This window comes from Crocodylus porosus, unplaced genomic scaffold (genome assembly GCF_001723895.1).
Source record: "Crocodylus porosus isolate Cpor-Errol unplaced genomic scaffold, CroPor_comp1, whole genome shotgun sequence".
Taxonomy (NCBI): domain Eukaryota; kingdom Metazoa; phylum Chordata; order Crocodylia; family Crocodylidae; genus Crocodylus; species Crocodylus porosus.
The window spans coordinates 2804969-2829008 of record NW_017728931.1 but is presented as its reverse complement, the minus strand read 5'-3'; the positions used below and the strand labels follow the sequence as shown (position 1 = coordinate 2829008).

The window sequence follows — 24040 nt, the reverse complement described above, 5'->3', positions numbered from 1 at the left end:
AGGTAGAAGCTTGCATATGGCCAAACATGGGGCAGTGGGTGGTACCAGCAGTTGCTGAATGCAAGCTCCACCCCCTCCCCCCACTCCTAGGAGGCAGCAGCAGCGCAGGGTGGTGGGTGACGGTGCTGCCCTCCCACTCTCCCCACCCCCCTGTCATTCTTGACGGGCATCCTTGACGCAGCACTAGCTGGAGCCACACCCCGCAAGAGCATTACAAATAGACGCACAGAAAGACAGACTCAGCCTCTTTATATATATAGTTGGTCCAATATAGTTAGTGTGTGCGCGCACTAAATATATGACTGTTTTATAGTCTACGGTTTATGGTCTTTTTATAGGTTATATAGCATTTCTATAGGGTTGGGTTGGGTTTTTTGGATTATTAGAGGGAGGAATTAAATCTCCCAAGGGTTCCACTTTATTTCCAGCTCTTCTCTGGCCACTTCTTCAAACCAGAAGAGAAAACAAAGATAGAACGTTAGAATTCAAAACGAAAGTTGTAGCAGCATAGAAGAGTGATGGTGGAGCTCTGATGGTCAAGAAATAAATGTGAGGAGCAAGCAAGAATTTTTTAGGGTGATAGCTTTTATTCTCAACTATGTAGTTGGTCCAATCAAGTTGCACAAGCTTTCAAAGGCAAGGCATTCTTTCTGCTCTCATGGAAGAGACTGAAAGCCTCCATTTATAATGGAAAATCCATAACCTAATAAGAAGAATGCCTTGCCGTCCAAAACTTGTCCTTATCCCAACGACATAGCTGGTCCAGTAAAAGATATCACTCTAAGAAATCTTTGCCTCTCGCAAAATGTTAGATATATTCTAGATACTTCTTGGAAAACCTCTCTCCTAATCTGTGACTGTTTCATAACACATTCCTTTCTTCCTCCCACAAAAATGAAACAACTTGTTTTAACTCTCCCTCCAAAATCTTGCTGTCACATCTGTTTCCTGGCCTTATGAGAAGTGAGAACTCTATGCACTGTGACGACAATGGAGACAAAACAAAGTTGTGTTCCAATTTTTCAAAACATTATAGTTGCGCAAATTGTGCAGCACAATCATCTCAAGAAGGGCTGGACATGTATTTCCCTCTTTTCGCGCCCCCCCACCCTTCTTTTTGCCTTCCTGCAGATTTGAAGTTCTGAGATTTCTCAATTTTTCTCACACTCTCCGTATCATGTCACAGCTGCTAGCCAATGAGGACAATGCAGAATTTCCTCTGAAGCTGAAGTCACTCACAACTTTGCAAAAAACAGCTGAGCAGTGAAGTTAGCAGCCTCCTTCTCCCACTATTTTAAGTCATTGTGTGTTGTGGAGAACAGCTAGCTCATTCAAGACAACCGTACCAAAAACCAGAGATGACACCTTCAAGTGCACATTATTCTAAGAACTTAGGACAGGGTTAAGGTTTAACACAATGTACAGTGACATTCTCTCAGTCCTGCTCATACTTGCTCAGAGGAAGAAACTGGATGGTGAACCAGGCTCCCTAACTCAGGCATATCACTAATGCTGCTAGTATCAAAATTGATTATTTCTTTTTGATTTTACTAAAGAAAGCAGTCTTTCAGTTTTACTGGAACTAGAAAATGCTCCATATGTTCAACTTTTCCTCATAACACTATTTTATATAGACTAGGGTATACTTCCCACTCCATATTTTCCAACAAACCAAGATAGGTTGGGCTATGCATGGCACAAGATTTGTATTATGACAGACAAAAATCAACACACAAACTATTTTAAAAAAGCACTCATTACCCTTGGTTATCATTCAGTATTACAATGTATTATGTGCAAAACTCATTGTTTATCATTTACAAAATGAAATACAGCACAAACATGTGCCAAGGATTTCAGATATGTGGCAAGCCAACATTAAGAAGGTACAGACCTTTACATATGCAATACACGTACATATCCTTTCAAGTTCAAGACTTGTGTTCTTGTAACCACCTGCCTTAAATTACACTGCTACAAGAACCTAGGGTGAAATCCTGCCCTATTAAAATCGATAGCAAAACCCCCATTGACTTCCACATACATGGGATTTAACCACAGAATTTATCATCTTAAAACAGATTTTTACAGAACGTACACATTTAATTTCATTTTAGCTTTCTATATATAAAGGCACTGACTTTTGTGTGTCTTTATAGTCTCCCACATCCAGCAGTATTTCTGACTTATCAAAAGCTACAACAGTTTTTTGCTTTTGCCAAAAATGTATTTCAATGTTGCTATCATCATTCTCTATAAAATGGTTAGTGTTCTCTTTCACTTTACTGGTGTTTTTAATCCTGTGCTTAATATCTGGGATAGGTATTTTCAAATCCATCTGCTTATCTCTAGTACTCGAGACATGAAACAGTTCCTTCTCAGTCTCCTTCCCCCATTTTCTGCAAGAAGCCTGAACCAGCAGACTAACACATTCTATTCCTAAAATAGGTTATCTACCTTCTCTACCTTTTCTCTACATCCATTTCTTTCATCTCGTTTTTCCGAACGCCTGTATGTTTGTCTAAAACTGGTGCATAGAAACAATAGTTCGGATAACAGTATGTCAGGTTCATATAAAGGCATTTAAGTGGCCAGTGTCAATGATATAAATTGCTTACAGAAACACAGCAATCTCAAAACAAAGGAAATTTCATAAAACCCTCCAGTTACAGCAAAAGAGAAACCAGAGACTTTTAATGCAATACTCTAAGACCAGCAAGAGATTTATTCTTGTATATTAAATGTTAAAATCACATGCATAATAGAATACTTTATAGTTAAAAAAATATTTTAAAAACCAACCCTGACAGTTTACCTGCAACTGCTATAAAATTTCTATGAAATATATAAAAACATGGAGCCTTTCTGTAAAAAAAAAAAAAAAGGATGCAGCAACCATCCACGTAGTTGAGAGTTAATTGATGCCCTGCATCGGACAGTCTTGTCACACTTGTGCTGGTGAAATGAAATGTACCAGCTAGGTTCCCCTAAAAGGTTTGTCTAGCATACACATTTAAATCAAAACATTTGGCTAAAGGAGAAGTATGATGAAACTGGATTTCAGTACACTACAGACAGAGACCTGTAGAGGGCCACAGCGTTATATTTTTTAGAAGAATTTTTGTTCCAAAAACCTTAGCTTCATGGGCTGTTTACTCAAACACTGTGACTGAATATACTGTACAACTGGCCATAAGTATTACATGTATATTTGCTATAGGCAGTGCTAAAAGCAGCTGCTTATGTTCTTACTAGGCATTTATTTCTAAATCCCTCTAGACTGTTTTACCTACTAAAGAAGGCAGCAGCCAAGATGTTTTTAAACAATGTAATGAGGAATAAAGGCTGAACAATAAGCATCTGTTCTATGAAGTGGAGTTGTTGTCCTCATCATTGCCATTGTTGTTCTGGAAAATGGCACCATAAGGATCACTTTTAATGCGTTTATAGACAAAGTGAAAAACCTGGGGTTGGGGACGGCTGTGCAGCTCTGCCTTAATTTTCTGAGGGTAAGTATCTTCTGTTAGCTGCTGCCAAGTATCATCAATAAAAAGAAAAAGGCTATAATCTTCTGGGGTGTCCACTTTAAACTTTTCAGCACAGAGCCGACACACATCTTCTGTAGTGATGTACGGTCTTACTAATAAGGTCTTTCCTGTACAGCCACTGTTAATCTCCTGGAATGCAACTCGGAGGTAATTCTGTAAAGCAAGGCAAAACAGATGTTAGAAACCCAGTGTCAAATTACAGACTTGAAGAAAGAACAACATTCTTTATTTTAGCCCCAGCAGCCTGAAAGGTCATTAAGCAAGCAGCAAATGTCATCATGCTTTAATTGTGAAACACCCTGCGACTTCAACTTTCTTGAAGTGATGACTTGAAACTGATACTGCTGATGAGACTGAAACCATGTGGAGCCCAGGACAAGAACTCGGCAAACTTCAATCTTATATTCAGTGCTTGAGGACTTGTTCTGCAATTGGAACTGCTCTGGCTGAGCCTGCCATCCCAGTACAGAGCCCAGTGATTGCAATGGGACTCCACACAGACTTTGCTGGTAAACAAGATGTAGTGTAATGTTGACAAGCAAAATATACAACCACAGCAGTACATTCAAAACATGCTGCCATGATAGGCTGCATGGCGGAAGCTTTAGGAAAATACTGACTTAATCAAAAGCTACCTAATAAATATAACGTGGGTTTTTTCTTTCCCCCTATAAGAGGCTTGGAAATGTGGTAGTTGAATGAATCTATACAATTCTGATATAGGGGTTTGGATATTTTTCTCTTCTCTGAAAAGTGAGGAGAAAAGTGACACTGTACAATACATATAAATGCTAAATACTTTAACAGCAGAAGAACTATAATGCCTGTGCCTTCCAATCAGCTTCAGGAGAGTAAAATAAAAGGAAACTTAAAGATAACATCACATTTTGTACACAAGAAAGAAAAAAGTCTGGAACAGAGAGCTTCCACAAGAAAAAAAAAAAAGGATCTGGGAGATGGGTTTGGGGAGAGAAGGAAAAAGAAAGGGAAAAGACTAAAAGAATCAGAGGGTAGTAACAAGACAGAATGGGTTATTAAGTGAGAATTGCAGCTGAGACCAGCTTCTGAAGGCAGACTAAGTGAAATGAATCATTAAGAGAGGCAAATCGTAAATGAATGAAAATTTGCATTTTGCAAATACAAGTTTTTAAAAGCAGTGATCAATGGCAATGTCTGTATGGCTTTGGAAAATATTCCAATGAATATTTTTTACTTACTTCAACATTCTCTAGTAGTGTGTGCAGCCCAAGCACTGAAGCTTTGTGTTAGTGCCTCCTGCACTGAGCATGAACATAAGAGCAAACAGAAAACTAGCCTAACATTTCCATTACCTAACCTAAGTGAAAACATAAAGCAGGCTGCACAATTACGGAAAAGGAAATTGAAGATTTAATTTTTCTTTAGTCTGAATAATTTAAATTGTTGTTAACACAAGTAGACATTTCTTCTTTAAACGAATGTGATTTTAAATTGACACGGCTGCTTTAAGAAGCAGCTAGAATTTGGAGAAGCTCCAAAGGGTCTTTCCCATGAAGTTTTTTTTTTCTCTTTAGTATTAAGGCTGTTATCATACAGTATAAAAACACAGTGGTAAACTGGTGTTATGGTCAAACCTGGTGAAGATTAGCTGGACTGGGGGAGTAATGTAACTATTCAAAGCATCTGGTATGGCTTTGTATGTCTGGCCTAGGGGCAGTATTTTATTCCATGGAGGTGGCGTGTGGAGAAAGGAGCTGGGGAATTCTGGTATCTCTATTAGGCAGCTGAGTGCATGAACTCTCCCAGCTGTGGCCTGGCAGGGCGTGATCACAGTAGTTCAAAACTGTTTAGAGAAAGCACACAGACAGAGAAGTAGTGGTCATTCATATGCAGTGCCAATCTTTATTTATTTTTTGTCAGGACCTCCATTCAGCATGATGTCCAGTTGTATGACCCACTTGATCTGACTGCAGAGGAAGACCAGACAGCACAAAGTTCAGCTTTTGACAGCACTGTTATGAGATAACGTTTTTCACAGAAGATGCAGGAAGACTAGTAGGTGTTCCTTAAAAAGGACTGCAATGTAAAGTGCAAGAATTTGCTAAAAGGGGAGGTAGATAAAGCTACACCAAGATTTCATGTAAGTATGGGGAAATTAAGACCCACGAACAAAATAAATCCGTTCAGTGGTTCTGGTGAACTGTCTCAGCTCACTGATGGTTCTACAAAAAGACACACCGGCTAAGACCACTTCCTTTCCCAGTCCTCTCCATGTTCAACCTTAATCTTTAGCAGCAAAAGCTACTGTGCAGGGCAGAAAGAAAATCAAAGCTGCCTCCAATGAAATGCTTTCACTGTTCTCTTTCCCTTCTTAGAGCTTGGCTACGTACTGTTCCTTCGATTATCAACCTCAACCCATCTGGTAAGTTTTGCGGCTATGATGCAAACTGTAAAAATCTAAAACTACAGGATCCTTTCAGTGGATACTCTCTCTTTCCTGTTCATGTTTCCATTAATTCAGTCCAGCAGGTGATATACCTGAATAGCAGAGAGGTAGTTGGTAGGGTTTGTGACATGAACCAAGAGGGAAATGGCTGCTGCTGTGTGAAGAGGTATCAGTGCGGCCAGCAGCTCCCGGGTATATGAACTTTCTCATACCTCCCTACTACAGTTTCCAGTGCCACAGTAAATGAATGACAGGTGGTAATGGTTGGCAACTCCCTCCTAAGGGGCACAGAGGCATCTATCTGCTGGCTTGACCTGGTGGTTTCAGAGGTCTGCTGCCTGCCAGGATCCTGCCTCTCAGACATCTTGGAAAGACTGCCAAGACTCACCCAGCTCTCTGACTACTACCCCATGCTGCTCACTCATGTAAGCACTAATGATACTGCCAGGGGTGACTTTAAGTAGATCAAAAGTGACTACGTGGCTCTGGGCACAAGGGTGAAGGGGCCCACATGATTTCACTGATTCTTCCAGTCAAAGGTGAAGGCCTGGCTAGGAGCAGATGCATCCTGGAGATCAACACATGGTTGCATAGATGGTGTTGCCTGCAGGGCTTTGGCTTCAACCATAGGTTGGTATTCCAAGAAGATGGACTCTTGGGAAGAGATGGGGTCCACCTGAAAGAAAGGGAAGAGTGTCTGTGCATCTAGGCTAACTAATTTAGGAGGGCTTTAAACTAGATACACCAGGGGATGGAGATAAAAGTCCAAAAGGTAAGTAAAGAGCCAAGGGATCCAGATAAAAACTCAGAGAAGGAAAGCAGTAGCAGAAGCTTTAGTAATGTCCTCAGGGAGAAAATAAGAAAATCAGATATCTGAAATGTTTAGATACTAATGTAAATAATAGGGGAACAACCAGGAAAAACTGGAAGTCCTAGTATAATCTCAGAATTATGATGTAATTGGGGATTATGAAGACACAGTAGGATAGTTCACATGACTAGAATATGTTGTCATGGGATGGATATAGCTTGTCCAGATAGGATAGGCAAGGGAAAAAAGGAGGAAGTGTTGTCTTAAATAAAAAGGAGATGAACACATGTTCTGAGGGGCAGTAGGAAGTGGAAGGTAGGCCTACTGAAAGCCTCTTGGGTAAATATCAGAAAGGAAAGCAGTTGAGGAGATGTCAGGGTGGGCATCTGCTACAGGCCACCAAACCAGGAGAAGGAGATGGTTGAGGCCTTCTTTAAGCAATTGACAGAAGCTTCCAAATTGCAGGACTTACTTATTATGGAAGACTTTAATTATTGGGACATCTGCTCCGTGGGAAACACAGCACCACACAAGCAATCCAGCAAATTCCTGGAGTGGGTTGGGGATAACTTTGTTGTATGAGTGGTAGATAGGTCAACAAGTGGAGAAGAAGCTCTTTTCAACTTGTTGCTCAGAAACAGGGAGGAAATGGTTGAGGATGTGAAGGTGGAAGGTAACTTGAATGACAGTGGGCACATCTACATGTGCATTAATGTGCAGCAGTTACTGTGCATTTAGTTTAGTACTTGCTTAATGAATCATAGAATCATAGAAATTAAGGGCTGGATGGGACCTTATAAGATCACTGAGTTCAACCCCCCTGCTCTGGGCAGGAACACAGCTCAGATCAAACTATCCCAGTAAGGTGTTAAATTATTCAAGCAAGGTGTAGTACTAACTAAAGTACTAATGAAGTACTAACTAAATGCGCAGTAAGTATGGTTACTGTGCAGTAGCACTGGCGCACAGATTGTGATGCTTGCTGCACAGTAGCCTAATAACATTGGACAGTAGCGTATTAGCATGTTTTTTGACCAACACGGTACTGTGCGGTGTTACTAGGCAGTAAGTGTCTTCTGTAGACATGCCCAGTGACCATTAAAGTAAAAGAGCAAAAGATAATGGAGTACGTCCTCAGGGAATCTGTTGTGAAGCACTTATAGAAGAACAAGGTGATGATCAGGAATAGCCAGCAAGGATTCACCAAGAGCAAGTCAGGCTAGACCAAAATGATTTCCTTCTAAGATAAGGTGACAGGTTCTGTGGATGGAGGAGAGCAATGGATGTGATATACTTTGACGTTCACAAGGCTTTTGACATTGTCTCCCACAACATTCTCATTAACAAGCTAAGGAAATACAGGCTAAATGAAAGTACTATATGATGGATACATAACTGGTTGGATCATCATATTGAAAGGGTAGCCAATTACGAATGGCTCAATGTCTAGCTGGGAGGAGGTATCAGGCAGCATTCCCCAGCGGTCTATCCTGGTTCCACTTTCATTTAATATTTTCATTAAGTGCATGCTTAGCAAATATGCAGATGACATCAAGTTGGGTGGACTTGCAGAGACTTAGGAAGGTAGGACTAAGATCCAGAATGACCTGGATAGACTGAAAAAAATGGTCCATAATCAATCTGATGAGATTCAACAAGGACAAGTGCAAAGTCTTGTACTTAGGACAGAATAACTGGATGGACAAATAGGCTGCATCTAGATGCGTGCAGCAGCACAGTATGTGGCACCACAAACACATCTGTGGTGCCACATACTGTATATTTAGATGTTCACCATGCTGCAAGGGCATGCTGCCCATGCATGCACTGCTCCACTTCTTTTCCCTGCAATTTTTTTGACCCCTGGATATCCAGGGGTCAAAAAAACCCACAGGAAAAAAAAAAAAAGCAGAGCAGTGCACGCACAGGCAGCACGCGCTGCTCAAAAGCAGAGCCAGGTCACCCGGAGCCATGCTCCAGCTGCTCGCCAGGCTCCATGCAGCAGAATTGCCATTGCTGCAGCCCTGGGAGGCCTCCAGGTAAGGCTGCTGGGGCCAGTCCAGTGCTGGCCCCCACTTCCCCTACACCACCAGGGTAACCTGCTGTGCGCCAAAGTACACGTGGCATGAGCATTCCCCAGGGACAAGCAATGGCAGCGCAAGGTGCATCGCTACTAATTGTCCTCAGGGAACCAAACATCCACGCTCATCTGGACATGCCCATAGTGACTGGGAAATGGCTTCCCAGGCTACAGTACTAAAGAGAACAAGCCGAGTGTTGCAGTAGAGTCAACCATAGGCTGAATATAAGCCAACAACATACTAGGTTGTATTAACAGGAGCGACTCCTGCAAACCAAGGGAAGTGATTCTCCCTCTGTATTCAGCACTGGTGAGGTTTACCTGGAATACTGTGCCCAGTTTGGGGTCCATTTCACCTAGCATATACATTTTAGATGATTATTTTTAAAGTCTTGGCCTTATTATAAAGGGGATTTAACATGCAGAGTGGATGTGCTGCTTCCCTCAAGAGCTTCCTGACTCTGAACAAAATTACCAAAGTTAGCCTTTTTATGTATAAATGGAGATGCCAAATAAATAATAATTGTGTGTTTGTCTTAAAGGAATAAATTGAGGTGGGAAAGAATGGTAGAACAAACGTTTTCGAGTTTAGAGCAATTCAGATAAGTAGCTCACAAAATGAATAGAAGAAGACAGTCCACAAAAGATAGTCAGAAGTAGGAAAAACCTGATGAAGAGGGAGAAAAGAACTGAGGAAAAAAATGTACTTTTCCTGTTGGGGCTATTCTGCAAAGACAAGCTGTTGCTCTAAAATATTCACAAGATGGGATAAAACAAGGATGTTTCAGACAATGACTACATAAGCAATTATGTATGTAAATGGAAAACCTTAAGAGGTATATCTGACACAGAAAGAAATTTGAGTTTTTACAGAACCTAGGCAAATAGTCTGCCAGTGTGTTTTGCAAGAAGAATCTGACTGGACAGTACTATTGTGCATCACAATTTCTGTAAGGACTCACAGAAATATCCTGACAAACACTTAAATGAGTTATTCTGCAGGGGAAGCCACCTTTCTAAGCTGAAAGGATAGGTAGCAAAGAAGGGAAGAAGGCCCAAAGTGCAGAGTTCACCTTATTACTTAAGCTTTAAACCAGTTTCTGCCAGCTCCCCAGCTGCTATAAAGCTAGGTGTACTGACACTGTGTTCCATGGACTAGAACTAAATTAAACCAGCTGAGAATCTGAGCCCGTACAGTTTGTTACAGGAAAGCTAATAGAGAAGTTTAAGCAAATGGAGATGAAGCATACTTGCCAGCCACAGTCCTTAAATAAATGGATGAAAAAATTAAGCCCCTTCAGCTGATTTTTTTTCCAGGCCATCTTGTAATTCAACTGTATAGTGAAATGTGAGTGCTGTTGAACTGAATAAAGTGGTTTGGGTCATATGTTGGGTCCTACTTACTGTATTTCATGGTGTACAAGTCAACATGGTATATAAGTCAACCCCATTTTTCTGATCCAAAAAAAGTTAGGAGTTTCATACATCCGGTGTGTAAGTCGACCTAACTTTTTGGATCAGAAATATGGGGTCAACTTATACCGGCCCTGGTGCACCCTCACTGTGGGCCAGGCACCTGATGGGTAGCCACGTGCTGCAGCACCATTCGAAAAGGATGGGACCAGGCTCAGAGCTGCTTGCAGGCAGTGCTGCTTGCAGGGGATGGGACCGGGTTTGGCGCTTGGCTGACATGGCCCCATCCCCTGTGAGCGGTGCTGTCTCAGCCAGACCAGCCGAGTGCCAAACCCAATGCTGCTTGCAGGGGAGGGGGACATGCCAGCCAAGTGCCGAGCCCGGGGTCACTCACAGAGAACAGGACTGGGCCTGGTGCTTGACTGGTGCAGCCCAGGCAGTGCCACTCACAGGGGATGGGGCTGGGCTTAGTGCCCAGCCTAGCAGCATCTCCATGGTGACACCCAGGCCTGTAGGCTGCGCTTAAACTGGGCCTGGGTCCCATGGCCTCCAGCAACAGGGACACTGTCAGTAGGTGAAGAAGGTTGGGTCAGGTTAGGGCCAGGCTAGGATTTGGCCAGGACTGGGCCAGGGTGGTGCTGGGGCGAGGGTCAAAAGTATTGATGCAGTGTATAAGTCAAGGTAGAAATTTAAAGGTAAATACTTTGGCTCTAAACCTCGAGTTACACACTGTGAAATACGGTAACTCCTTGTATACCTCAAATGGAGCAAACTAACTACATCTTTCTAGCTAGAGATTTGCCCAGCCTGGGGTCATCTCCAAAGGGCCTACCAGTGGTGTAACAGGTCCTATGTATAGTAAGTGATTCTTAACCAGGGTGCCACCAGATTCTTTGAAGGGTGATGTGAGGTGTGAGGAGATAAACAGAAACAGAGGCTCAGGTTTGTATGACCAATCTCCTACCCCCATTGCCCAGCACTTCTACATGGAGGTAAGCACTGTAACATATGAAAATTTTTGAAATTGGATGCCACTTAATTCATAAAAGTAATGGGGGACTGTCTTGAGTCCAGTGAAGGGGGTCTTGAATCCAAAAAGGTTGAGAACACTGTAGTATGCAGTATGGTGGTGACTGAGTGAGGGCCAACTGGTTTAGATTAGAACAATTTCTAGGCTGCTCTCAGATGTACCAGGGCTAGGAAAGAGCTCCAGTGAGAATCAGGAAGCAGTAACCCTTTTTCTTATGGCTCTTTTCTTTGTGGCACTGAACCAGACACAGCCACAGCTGACTGTTTTGCCCTGTGCCATACCTGAAAGTCATCAACTGAAGGTATTGTTCTGTTAGTTGTTCTCCTCTTATGCCACTGCCGGAGGGTATCTCTAGCTTCTGAACTTAGCAAACGGGCAGCTTGTTCCTCTTGGAAATTCTTGATCAAAGAAAGTGCTCCATAGGCGCTTGTCAAGTAGTAACCTCCTGTGACGGGAAGCAGGAGAAGAGCTTTCCAAAATGTTTGCAAACAGGAAATTAGTCAGCCTCTCTCACATATCAAAGGAAAATCCACCATCAGCATATACATGAATTTCCCAGTACTGTTAATTTTCAAAATATTATATCTTGGTTAAAGGAAAACAATGGTAGGCCTAATACCCATATTAATATTCTAGACTTTTGTTTCCTCGTTGGCTGATATCTGGAAACTCAGTTTTATTCATACATAGTGGAAAATACAAGCCCAATCTTTGGAATCAGTCTGATATTTAGATACGGAGTTTGGAGCAACCAAGTTGCTCACGTGACTGGAATTGCTCTGTACGCTGTGCATTGTTTCTCACTGCACGTTAGAACATGTATAAGCCATATGCTCCCAAGTATTGTGGAGAGTTAGTTATTTTACATCTCTTTTATAATAAAGCACATTTAAGTGATGCTCACATACTCCTAAGCATTTGTACTACACTCTTTGAAGTTGGAGGTTGGTTTTCCTCTTATTATTTTGAACAGCCCATTTCTACACAGTGATTTATTTTCCTCCTGAATTTTAAGTGGAAATGTGTTTTAAAACTGTTTTTAAAAAACCCAAACCATTTCCAACATATAGCATGCAGAATCCCATCATATCAAATTATTGTAATTACTCTCAGGCAACAGCTGGGAATGTGATAGGTTACACCCAGGAAACATTCCAGAGAGTTTGCTACAATTTGGAGGCAAATTCCAGCCTGTTTGGCCTGAAGCCTGGCTCTGTGGGTTTTTTGTTTTAAGGTAGACTCTGTGTTGTCATTGCTTTATTCAGCATCCCCATGTTTCCATCTAGTTCAGGAGTCGGTGTCTGGAATTCTGTTTTGCTGTTTACTTCATCTTTATTTTAGGGGTTTAAATGAAGCCAAGAAAGAACTGCACAGATACAATGGAAACAGCAGGGCACAAGGCAGTACAGCAGAGTTTGTGCCAACACTGAATGAGTTCTCTGTAACTGGGGACACAGGAACATACTGGTTTAATTTGTTAAATAAGTCACTGAAATGAGAGTTTTTCAACTGAGCTGAAGCTCTGTCTATTCACAAAGCCATTTAAAGATTCATGCCATGTTGGCAACAATGCTTTCAGGGTTATGGTTAGCATTTTCTCCGCCTTCAAGTTTTGGAACCAGTTTTATTTGCAATGCATGTGCAACAGCCACTAACTTTACCAGCCAAACTGGACAGCACATTATTTTTGAATTCCATGGCCCAGAAACCCAGTTCATCCTACATATTACAGTGTATCTGGTGTTAAATATAGAGCCAAACAACTCTTTTGCTGAATTAAAAACAAAAGTGCCTATTAGTTTAGCAGATGTTTCTACTTTTAAAGCGTGGTAATGTTCTCCAGCTTCACATATCAGGTATTTTCCATGATGGGAGTCTTGAAAAATGTACTAGAGGGAGCTCTACACTCAAAAGAGAAGACACAGGCAAGTGTGAACTGGGAGAAGACTCGGCATAACCCTCTTAAACATACTCATGTCCAACAAGATAGAGCAGTTATGTTCAAATCTCATGGTAGCACAAACCGGAATTTACTTCAAGACAAGAGTATGAAGCTTTAAATTCAAATTTACCCTGGTCACTGGAATCTTTTCATTCTCCTAACACTGGTGGCTGGAGGAGGGAGAAAAGGTGGCCAGCAAGGCTGCAGATGTCTTTGCTTAATACAACTATGAAACAGGGGATGATTAGGGTTATTTCTCTGCCAGTGACAGATCTTTGTCAACCTTCCCACAAGCAAGTGATTTCTGGGGCCTGTATAAATAGTCCAAAAAGCAAACACATTGGCTTTGGAGTGGATCAGAGTGCATCAAGTGGGAGGCATCTTGTAAAGCATTTCCTACGGGAGGTTCACCCATAAAACCCTCAGAAGGCATTCACCCCACTGCAAAACCCTTAAGTTAATTGAATGCTGCTGCTCTCTAAACATATTCAGGAATTGAGGTATAAACATATCCACTGAATACAAGTTTGTTTGCCAAGTCGTGCTGCCGCCTTCTTTGGTTATGAGAAAGTGTATTCAGCGAAATGGGAGTGTACACAAACAAACAGACTCCCAGTCTCTTACTCCTACACTCTGGAAGCACATGCACCACCGGGACATAGGGCTTATCTACTCTATGACAGATACAATTATGGAAGCTTCTTGTTAAACTACTGGCAACACATCACTAGCTTTGTGACGCCTTCCCAAGCCGCCTATTCAGAGGATATAATGGCAACTCTACTGCTGAGGGAAATCTCCTTCCCCACAGTCCATCTTTTCTTAATTAGAATTAAGAACCACTTACCTTCTCCATGTAGTAAAGATGGATCCAACAATTCCATCATATATTCAATTTCAGTATCTAGCTCCAGCATGTCACATTGGGCCACTACATAGGTCAGCACTGGTAAGAAGTCATCAGCTCCGTACATCCTCCCTGGGGTGAAGGGAACACAGACAGTAGTGCAACAGTCGCCTTTTTTATTTTGTTGTTTTTCAGCATTTTGTTGTTTTACAGGTTGCTGTTTCTTAATGTTCATCAGTGCAACTGTTGGCAATCTGCCAACTCCCTGTCTCCTCCTGTACTCCCATTTCCCCACAAACTGAAGAGTTTCAAATGTGCCAGGAATTTAGAAATAGGGCCTATGCTGGCATCAGTAGCTAACAGCACATGCGATTTACTAAAGTCTTGCCATTAAGTTTAACAGGATTTCCCCGTGTATTTTTAGTAATAGATTAAGATGATTTTCTCCCTTTTATAAACAAGGACAACACTCTTTCTTGGAGATCTGACTGCAACTACCATTGCTTGGATTTGAACTAGGTATTTCAACCTATACATGTGCTGGACGTGTGCTTGGAGGGATGCTAATTAGCATGTGTTAGAGCAGAGTTGATTAACTGAGTCTGCTAGAGCATGTTACTTAATGCACTCCGGCAGCCTCCATGTCATGTCTATTCTGCATCCCTGCACTTCAAAATGGTAGTGGGAGCGCTTTAACTAAAGCTTGTTTGACTAAATACAAGTTCAGCTTTGACAAGCTTTAGTACAAGCGCCCTCACCACCATTTTGAAGCACAGGACACTGAATAAATGTGACACTGCAAGTGCTTTAATTAAACAGACTCTCAGAGCTGCTGTAATTATAGTGCACGCCCCTCCACTCCAGAAAATGTGTATAGGAGCCCAGAATATTGAATATACAAGACTCATTAGCTACCTTATAAGTAACATTACATGAATAATCATAACACTTCATGCACTTATATTGCACCTTCCTTTCCTGAATCCTGGATACAAACATTACTGAGTTAAGCCTGCAAGTATTATCTGTGATGGCTGAGGGGATGTTGTACCTATACTTCACTGTGTTTCCCACACTTGAAGTTTTCATTAAAAGCTGTGTTCAAAGTAGGACCTAGGAGGGAACGTGACAGAGAGAAGGTGGCTTAGAACCAGCAAGACCAAGGGCCAAATGAGCCTTCAGCATAATTTAGAACAATGTAAGGATGTTCTAAGTTACAGCAGCTAAAACAACCCTCTTGGTATCCTGTCTATTAGCTGGCTGAAGCTAAAACAAGGATACTTAGCTGCTTTTGGCTGATCCCCTATCACAATTTATTTAACACTAGCCTCTAGAGGCCCCAAGGTGTCATATGCCATAGTCATGGTGACATTCACCCGATCCCATCTCTGCCCCCTCTTGCAGTAATTTACTGATACTGTCCTTCTGCTCAGTAAATTTATCATGCAGAAAAACTTACATCCTCTCTACATGAGTTCACTCCTATAATGTAAATTAATGTAACATATTTAAAACAATATGAAGCAACAGCAGACAGTGGTTTGTGACAGGAAGTAAAAATTATTGTATCTAATTTAAACTGGAGGAATTTAAGCAGGTAGAATATAGCCTAGGCAGGTACTGGACCTGACTCTTGCAAAAGCAACATCAGATCCTTAATGGCCACAAGTCTTCATCATTCAGTTTAGCTAACATCAACATGACGGTGCTTCCAACAGCAATGCTGGAACCTAGATCCCCTGCTCACTGAGAGGGAAAAGTGCTACCCATACCACTAATTTCTTATCTTTGCCATAGGAAGTCTCTCATCCATAAGCTTCACTTGCTCATGACTTAATGAGGTAGTTAAGACTATACAGCCTAAGATAATACAGTTGCACCCACACATTCTCACTATTTGGCATAGCATGTTTAACCATGCGCCACTTTGAGACTCTACGTAGCTATTCAAAATATTCCCCTTATCAGTCTGTAACCCCTTTCTGCTATCTAGTCTTGAAGGTCACCAGGAAGTATTTCTTTACACTTGTTACAGTGTAGATGTTGGAATGTCATTTTTGCTCCAAAGCATAAGAAAAAGTGTTTACACGAGAACCTTTGCAGACATTGTTAACCAGAGGTACTGGATCATGGCTCTATTCGTCACCTTCCAATTACAAGTGCTTTTCAAGCGTGTGTATTGTATGTATGGTGTTAATCTATGCTGGGAAGCAAAGAATGCATCTAACCCATCTGCTCGGATTTCCAGGAAACATTTATTTAGACTAGGAATGCCAAATTCATGCTCCACAGGACAACCCTTCTAACAACCTCAATGTCTGCTTCAGACGCCAACAGTTAACTAGGGTTGTCAGTCCAAGGGCTGCTCCTGCAGTTCATAAGTCTATCTTCCTCCTGCATCTTGGCTCTGTGCTGCCAGAAGCAGCACAGAAATTAGGAAAGAGAATGAGTGGCAGAGTCCCTCTGTGGCTCTGAAGAACAGAGGCAGATTAAAACAGATCAAACGAAAGAAAAGAAAAGGGGACTCAAAGCCATACTGAGACAAATGACTTACTCTCGAAAGGGGCCTCTGCTTTGAAACAGAAAGAGGCCTAGACCCAAGGTGAATTGTACCTGAGTTATTCTCCATGACAGTGTAAATTAGTTTGCACACTCTCAGCAGCAGCATGACTTTCTTCTCAGGTGAATACATTTTCTGCATCGTCATAAACTTGACTTTGATTTTTTCAACGTCCACAAAGTCTGGTGTTGGGACAAACACGCCCAGTTCCTGAGGAGTTCTTTGCCGCACCAGCTGCAGGTTCTCCTTTAGCTGTTTCCAAGAGCCATCCGCGGTGTGGAACTCCTTCAGCATTGCTTCAATGTGGCCCTTCAAGGGCTTCAGGATACACTTGTGCATGGCCTTCTCCAGCACCACATCTGCAAGAGGAAATACAAGCTCATTTGATTTCATCGGCCAAAAGAGAATTAGCATGAATGTGCCAACAAAGAAAATGGAGCTAAAGCTATTCACCAAAGCCTATGTATGAATAAAACTGAGTTTCCAGATGTCAGCCAACAAGGAAACAAAAATCAGCACAGAATCTGTATCTCATTTAAATTCATGAGTGTGGTAGATATGAAAAACATAAAATAAAAACAGACTATCAGCTGTACAAGACTTGAATGGCTTGAGCTCACAATAAACTTTTCTCTTGGATTTGCTGAACAAGGATCTTAGGACTCTAAGCTTTCCTTTGAGTTTCATACTCAACTAGACCTCAAACCTCAAAAGTAAAATACAGGCAAAACGCACAAAACTTTTGTCTGGTTTGGGATGGAAGCCATACAGTTTTGAATAGTTTCCATCGGAAGCTATAAATCAGGCCAGGTTTCTCAAAACTTGGCTCAGCTCTGCTAAAATGTTTGCAGACCTGGCCAGGTTCTGGGTTTTATAATGAAAATGAAAACCAAGCTCATTTTGTACAGGCGCAGATTTCATTGTGGTAGTTAGGTACAGCTTTGTCATCAACTCTAAGCTCTTTGTTTATCTGCAGGATCATGTGGTACAGTGACAACACCTTTGGCTTTTTACTATCTTCCTCAAAGGATCCTTGGCATGTTAAATTGTGGGCCCCATCTCAACAGAGAGCTCTTTTGGGAGCTCTACGCTCCAAATCATGGCTGCACAGACCACATTGCCTTCTTTCCCCTCTTCTCAGCCCACTCCCATAGACTTCCTCTGGCAATGACAGTAGTAGCCAATCTGCAAAACCATTAAGAAAGTATTTGGTAACTATTATTAATTATTACTACTTATAATACAGTAACCAAATACTTTCTTAATAGTTTTGCAGGTTGACTATGCAAAACTCTGTGGCTTTCATCCCAAACTATAGTAAACTCCCAAAGGCTCCAAATAGAACTGGGGATCTTTTCTGCTGGGCACTGCACCACCACAGACATGCCTCCCCTACCCTGAAAAGCTTACAGCCTCAGGCCCCTAACCTACAGATCCTGACAGAGTCTGACTCACTATGCTGAAGGAGTGGGTCCTCTATTTGCAAACGATTGCAGAAAAACAGTGGAGAGGTGCTGAGGGCAGCAATACAAGGCTGTGCGGTTACACAGCTAGCCTGGGCAGAGCATATGGTTATGAATCATTTCAGAGAGGTTTTTTTTGAACCTCACATTCATCCCAGGATTATTTATTTTATAAAAACCTCTGCCTGTTTATCAGTATATCTTTGAACCACAGCCTATTTCTCTTTTTACTTTTTTTTAATACCTCAGTCTTTTTCCAGTTTCTCTCTCTTTTCCAAACACACACAGCCTATTTCTATATTCTCTGCTTTATTTAGGCCTTTTTTGCCTTTCACAGGGTGAGGGAAATGCCCATCCTGGGAGTAGGGGTAGAACTAATCACAAAGTTTACTTTCACTCTTCATCTCATCCCATGTTTGTGTACACAAGCCCATGCACCCAGACCTGGGGTGATCCTCTTTTTTACACTGCCCACCCATTCACTTACTTACTGGGTCCCTTCTTTTCCTTCCCATGTGCCTAATTCTCAAGTGCCCAAGTTCTGTTTCTCTCTCTCTCATAGAAGCATCTGCTTCTGTCTCCTCTAGCCTGTATCAGTCCTGCTAGTGTCTTCCTGCTTCTGTTTCTGTTCTACCTCACCAGATCCTTGTGAAGGTAGCCAAGCTGGTTCCTCCTCATTTCCAGGTGCTATCCTATAGAGCCATAAAAGCAGCTGGAAGGAAAAGAGGATGGGGCAGAGGAAGAAGGGGCTTGTCAGCTCTCTCCAGAACACCAATAAGTGCACAAGACCAGTCTGGGCACCACTGGTGTATGCTTTGGCCTTGACAGACCGAAGCATAGCACACAGGATGGATGTAGCTAGTACCTATGCATCTCCATTGGGCCATAGTGCCAACTGTAACTGTAACAATATAATCTTTCAAACTATTTCTGCCTTATCCACAGTGGTAGGGAGTGAATCATCACTGCTGACCCTTCCTGTAGGAACCACTGCCCATGCAGCCAAAAGGAGAGGAAAATGAATATTCTGAGATGTAAAGAGGGATTCCAGAATGCAGTGAGAATCCTGTTTGGGCTTTTATTCAAGAGCAGGTAAAAAGGAGAGATGCATACCTATCCAGGAGAATACAAACATTCAACCAGAGTGTGAATTAATTGGGATAAACTTAATTCTGGAAAGTACGTACAGCTTCTTGCTAACACCAGTAACACCCAATTTTTCAGCAGTTTATCTTTAAAAAACCCAACAACTTTATTGGCTGCCTGACTATATCCATCAAAAGCTCTGCTTTGAAGTGGAACCTCTCTGCAGTTAGTATTCCTGATGTCTGATTTTGTTTAAGTTAGAATCAAAGGCTGAAAAGGGTTGTTGAACATAACATTTAAAGACATGAACGCTACATCCGCTATGAATCCAAAATTCCCATCGACTTCAATTGCATAAAGAGGTAGCTGGATTAAGTTCTTCATGGAGACCATAATCTAAACAAACTATTAGAGCCATCTTTAGTGATATAGATAATATCATTAAATATACAGTTGTTGTACTATAACATGTACAATCTAGGTCCCTTATATCTCTTGGTTTCAGTGACACTGGGATGACTAAAATAAGCATCTTAGAGAAAGCAGATATAGAGGGAACATCTTGGCCCAGGTCTATGGTTAATAATCTTATCTATGCCCTGTATCAAATCACAATCTTCAGTAGTGTGAAACTGGTTAAGCTGTTGTCCACTGAGACAAAGGACATAATTTCAGGTCATTCTTCAGAAGCTAACAGAACCTGAGCCTTTCCAAAGTACTTTAAGGAGATAAAGCTACATTGCCAGCAGGACTTCATAATCCTTTTGCCCTCAGCCTTTAATAGGGTGGTACCCTCTTCCCTGGCTTCAGTCTCACACATCGTGTGGTTTTATGGATGAATGAGGCATCAGGAAGATTTTTTTGTTTTCTTCACTCCAGGCTTTGGCTGTGCAGGAGGTGAAAAGGATGTTTTTTGTCTTTGCCACCATATCTGCAATCCCTCCAAACAATTCCTAACAATCATTAGTTACAGTCACTCAGGCCTTCAGAGCCTCAGAAATGTACTTAACCGGGTTCCTCAATTGTTCAGGGAACTTGACTTGTTTGCAGATGTACAAAGGGAGAGGCCAGCTGTTGCTTGTGGTGTGACCAAAGCATGATCCTAAGCAACCCCTAACCAACCTGCCTGCACAGAGTGAGTTCCGCTGCCAGACAATACTGTTCTAAGGACGTCAGCCTAGCTGCATCAGCAGCAGCAGCAACCACAACAGTATAGTTGCCTTGCTTGTGGTACATGAACAATAACTGTACTTGGCTTCAGAGGTCCAATTATCCAGGACTGCACACTGGGCACTCTCCCCTCCTTGCAGAGGCTCTGGCTCCATCCCACTCTGGCGGCTCCAACAGTGGGGAGGGGAAAAGCAGAGGCAGCAGCGCAGAATCAGCAGCTGGCAGTTCGCTGCTGCTGAAGGGTAATACCACCTCATTTTTTTGCTGCAGACATGCATGCCCAGCATCTAAAAAAAAAAAATATCAACCAAGCAAAAGAAAGAAGTGAGGTCATATCTCCCCTTTATAATAGAAACTGAATGTCCCAGAATGGTCTCAAAAGACGCATGCTCTTGTCCCAATGCTGTTGCTGTGCCTTTGCCCTGCTGGAGCTGGGGAACTTTTTTCAAATGAAAAAATCTTTATGTGATGTCTGAATGTATATGACAGAAATTATTTATGTACTTTCCAAGAGACATTGATGGCTCAGTCTGGTATGGGAAAAAGTTAAGCCTACTGACAGAACAAGGAACAATGGCCTCAAGTTGCAGCAAGGGAAGTTTAGGTTGGATATTAGGAAAACCTCTCTCACTAGGAGGGTAGTGAAGCACTGAAACAGGTTACCTAGAGAGGTGATGAAATCTCCATCCTTGGAGGTTTTCAAGGCCCGACTCGACAAAGCCCTGGCAGAAATGGTACTAGAAACCAAGATGAGGCCAAGCATGGAAATAGACTATACAGGATTTTTACTTTTTCTTCTGACGAGACTGGTGGTAGCCTCTGTCAGAGACAGGATACTGGCTTGGGTGGACCCTGACTCTGATCCTGCATGTCATTTCCTAAGTTTTGACCAGGCTGCATAGGTGATAAAGGGGAAAATCTGCAATTTGGAGATATGGACTTTCATTAGTTCTTGGCAGGAGGCATTGCACAGGTAACTTTGGCTGCCTTAAATAAATAGTCATCCATGTTTTTCTGAGGTAATGAGAGCAGGACTATCAAAAACCTTCAGCAAAAGAACTCCAGTTGACTTTGGGAAGAGAATAGCTAAGCCCAACTTAAAGTGTTCCTAAAATCTTGCCCCAAATGTTCAGGACATGTTACTGAGAAAAAAAAAGAAAGAAACAAAACCCCTGAAATATACACTTCATATTTTAAAGGCTGTACATGATTCTAATGAGGTCTTATTCAACTTTCCTTACGCAATACTTCTATTTTAGTCACAGCCTCAAAATGGGAACTGGAAGTGCTTTGATAAATGAATCGTATGGCTAGTTAGTTTCGCTGTGGCTTGTGGAAATACATCTGTATCCTGTGTTGACATGTTCTGTAACTCTGCAAAGAAGAACAAAGCAAAGACCTGAATCCAGGCAACTTAATGCACTTGTCAAAGCAAGTGTCTTTCCATGGCCTTCTGCCAATTCTTTACAGTCTTCATTGCCTTGAACACCATACTTTCACCTTCCCTTGTCCCTCTCTCAGCCAGTGGTTCTCAATATTTTTTAAGACTTGAGGCACACCTGGATAGAGTTGAAGCACCCTTTGGAAAATGCCAGCTCTTCGTTTTCATTCTTGTTTGAATACAGAAAAATAATAGAGCAGATTTTCTGTTACAAAGAACTCAGACAGACCACAACTATGGATTTGTATGTGAAATCTCTGGGTTTATCTTGTGAATCCTGTTTCTAAACCCAACGGTGCCAACATTGTGTGGCACCACATGGCACCTTCAAAAGGATCTCAAGTCACCTTTGAGACTCACTACTCTTAGCTCTCAATTTTGAACTTTCTTTGCAACCAATTTCTAGTTACTGCCCTTCCACAGGGATTATCTTTCAGGCTGCAGACATACATGTGCTCTGTTCTTTTCTATAATCACTCCTAGTGCTTCTGTACCTTATGACAAAATGTTCTGGGAGAGAGGCTTCCAGTCTAGGAACTGTCATAACATGTAGCCAGTTGGAATGGCATTTCTTGAGTCTGAAAACAGAAGTGCTATCCAGATATATCAGGGAAATAAATATGTAAGATTTGACTATTGCAAACTGTACCATATGTTCACCTACTTTGGACTTTTCTCAGTACTTTGCATGATCAGCAGGGTGATAGTACACAATGTAAATTTACAGCAGAGGTAAAATTTAGTTCAGAATGGCTATACCTCCTCTACTCGGTACATCAGTCATAATAAATGGTTACCTTGCTTCTCTATAAGGCCTTTCATCATAGAAAGCTTCCATAAGGCATTAACTAAACCTCACAATATAGCTGAGGGAGGTATGGAGTCTCTTCTCAGGGAAGAAGAAAGTGAGGAATAAGGAATTACATGATTTGTTTCAAGTCATATAGCAAGTCAGAGGAACAGCCAGGAAAAACACAGAAATCTTGTACCTCAGTCCTGCTTTCTCACTACAAGACAACCTACCTTTTTAGTAGTGCCTAGTAGTACCTTTTCCCCCTCAATGGCCATGTCTACACAAGATGCTTTACTGCTCAGTAAACTAATCTACTGCGCAGTAAAACATCACTATGGACACGTCTACACGTGCCAACCTAAGATGCATTACACATTTTTAAGGAACATTAAGAGCACAGATATACATGTAGAGTCCCTTAATGAACCTTCAAAATGGCAATTTTAGGCTATTCACACCTAAATTTGATACCTGCAAAAGCAGGTATCAAATTTAGGCACAAATATCTTAAGCCCCTTAATGCATGTGCAGACATGCTAAGGTACATTAACATTGTGTATGTCAACTGACTTGGGACTAACTCAATGTAGTGGTTTACCATGACTTGAAAAAGAATCAGTGCCAAGAGGGACTGAACTCAATGGGCACTACTATATATCTTATTCAGATGGGCTATACTAATCTATCTTTGTGATAGGTTCCCATTAGTATGTTTGCCCAATATGGGTCATGTGTTTTCATAGTAGCTAGGGTCAGGAGGGACCTGAACAGATGATCTAGCCTGACCCCCTGCCATAGGCAGGAATGAATGCTGGGTTCACAAGACCCCAGACAGGTGATCTTCACCCCAAGGTAGGGGCGAGGACCACTCCCCTGGGAAGTTGGTTTTATAATGTACAGAGTTGGCTACATGTAAAGCAACTTCATAGTTGGTTTCCATTATTGAGCTCATGAGGTTTCTGGCAGCAGCTACATTATAGAGGTACCAGAGGTAACGCTCTCTTAGACTTGGTCTTGGCCAAAGGAAATGATCTGGTGAACGACTTGAATATAGAGGGTAGTCTGTGCAACAGCAACCACAAAACCATCACATTCACTATCTGTCACACGGCAGGCAAATCAGCTAGCAGAGTTGAAGTTTTGGACTTCAGAAAAGTGCATTTCAACAGGCTCAGGGCAATAGTAGGGGAAGAACTGCAGAAGAAGAGACTGAAGGTAAAAGGAGTGCAGGGAGAATGGTCATTCCTCAAGGACACAATTCTTGAAGCCCAAAAGAAGTCAATTCCCATGCAGAGGAAAGGTAGCAGAAGGGCTGGAAAGCCCTCTTCGCTTAAAAGGGATATCATGGTCTTCTTGAAAAAGAAGAAAGAGGCATACAAACTGTCCCCATACATAGGACTATACAACAATGGCCCACACTTTTAGGGAGCA

The 24040-nt window shown here is 41.9% G+C and overlaps 1 protein-coding gene across 2 annotated transcripts in view; it reads right to left on the bottom strand.

Annotated features, from left to right (window-relative positions):
- Positions 1-3113: 3113 nt before the first annotated feature.
- RIN2 (Ras and Rab interactor 2) overlaps positions 3114-24040 on the bottom strand; it is an 87585-nt gene continuing 66658 nt past the window's right edge. Inside the window, exons 8-12 of one of the 2 annotated variants that reach the window (XM_019544068.1) lie at positions 16710-17015; positions 14097-14228; positions 11589-11752; positions 6495-6649; positions 3574-3701 (exon numbers count right to left, since the gene is read on the bottom strand). In XM_019544068.1, coding sequence (XP_019399613.1) covers positions 3641-3701; positions 6495-6649; positions 11589-11752; positions 14097-14228; positions 16710-17015 — 818 coding nt within the window. In that variant the 3' untranslated portion in view covers positions 3574-3640. Of the gene's footprint in view, positions 3702-6494; positions 6650-11588; positions 11753-14096; positions 14229-16709; positions 17016-24040 lie in introns of both variants that reach the window. The other variant, XM_019544067.1, reaches the window with a different exon arrangement.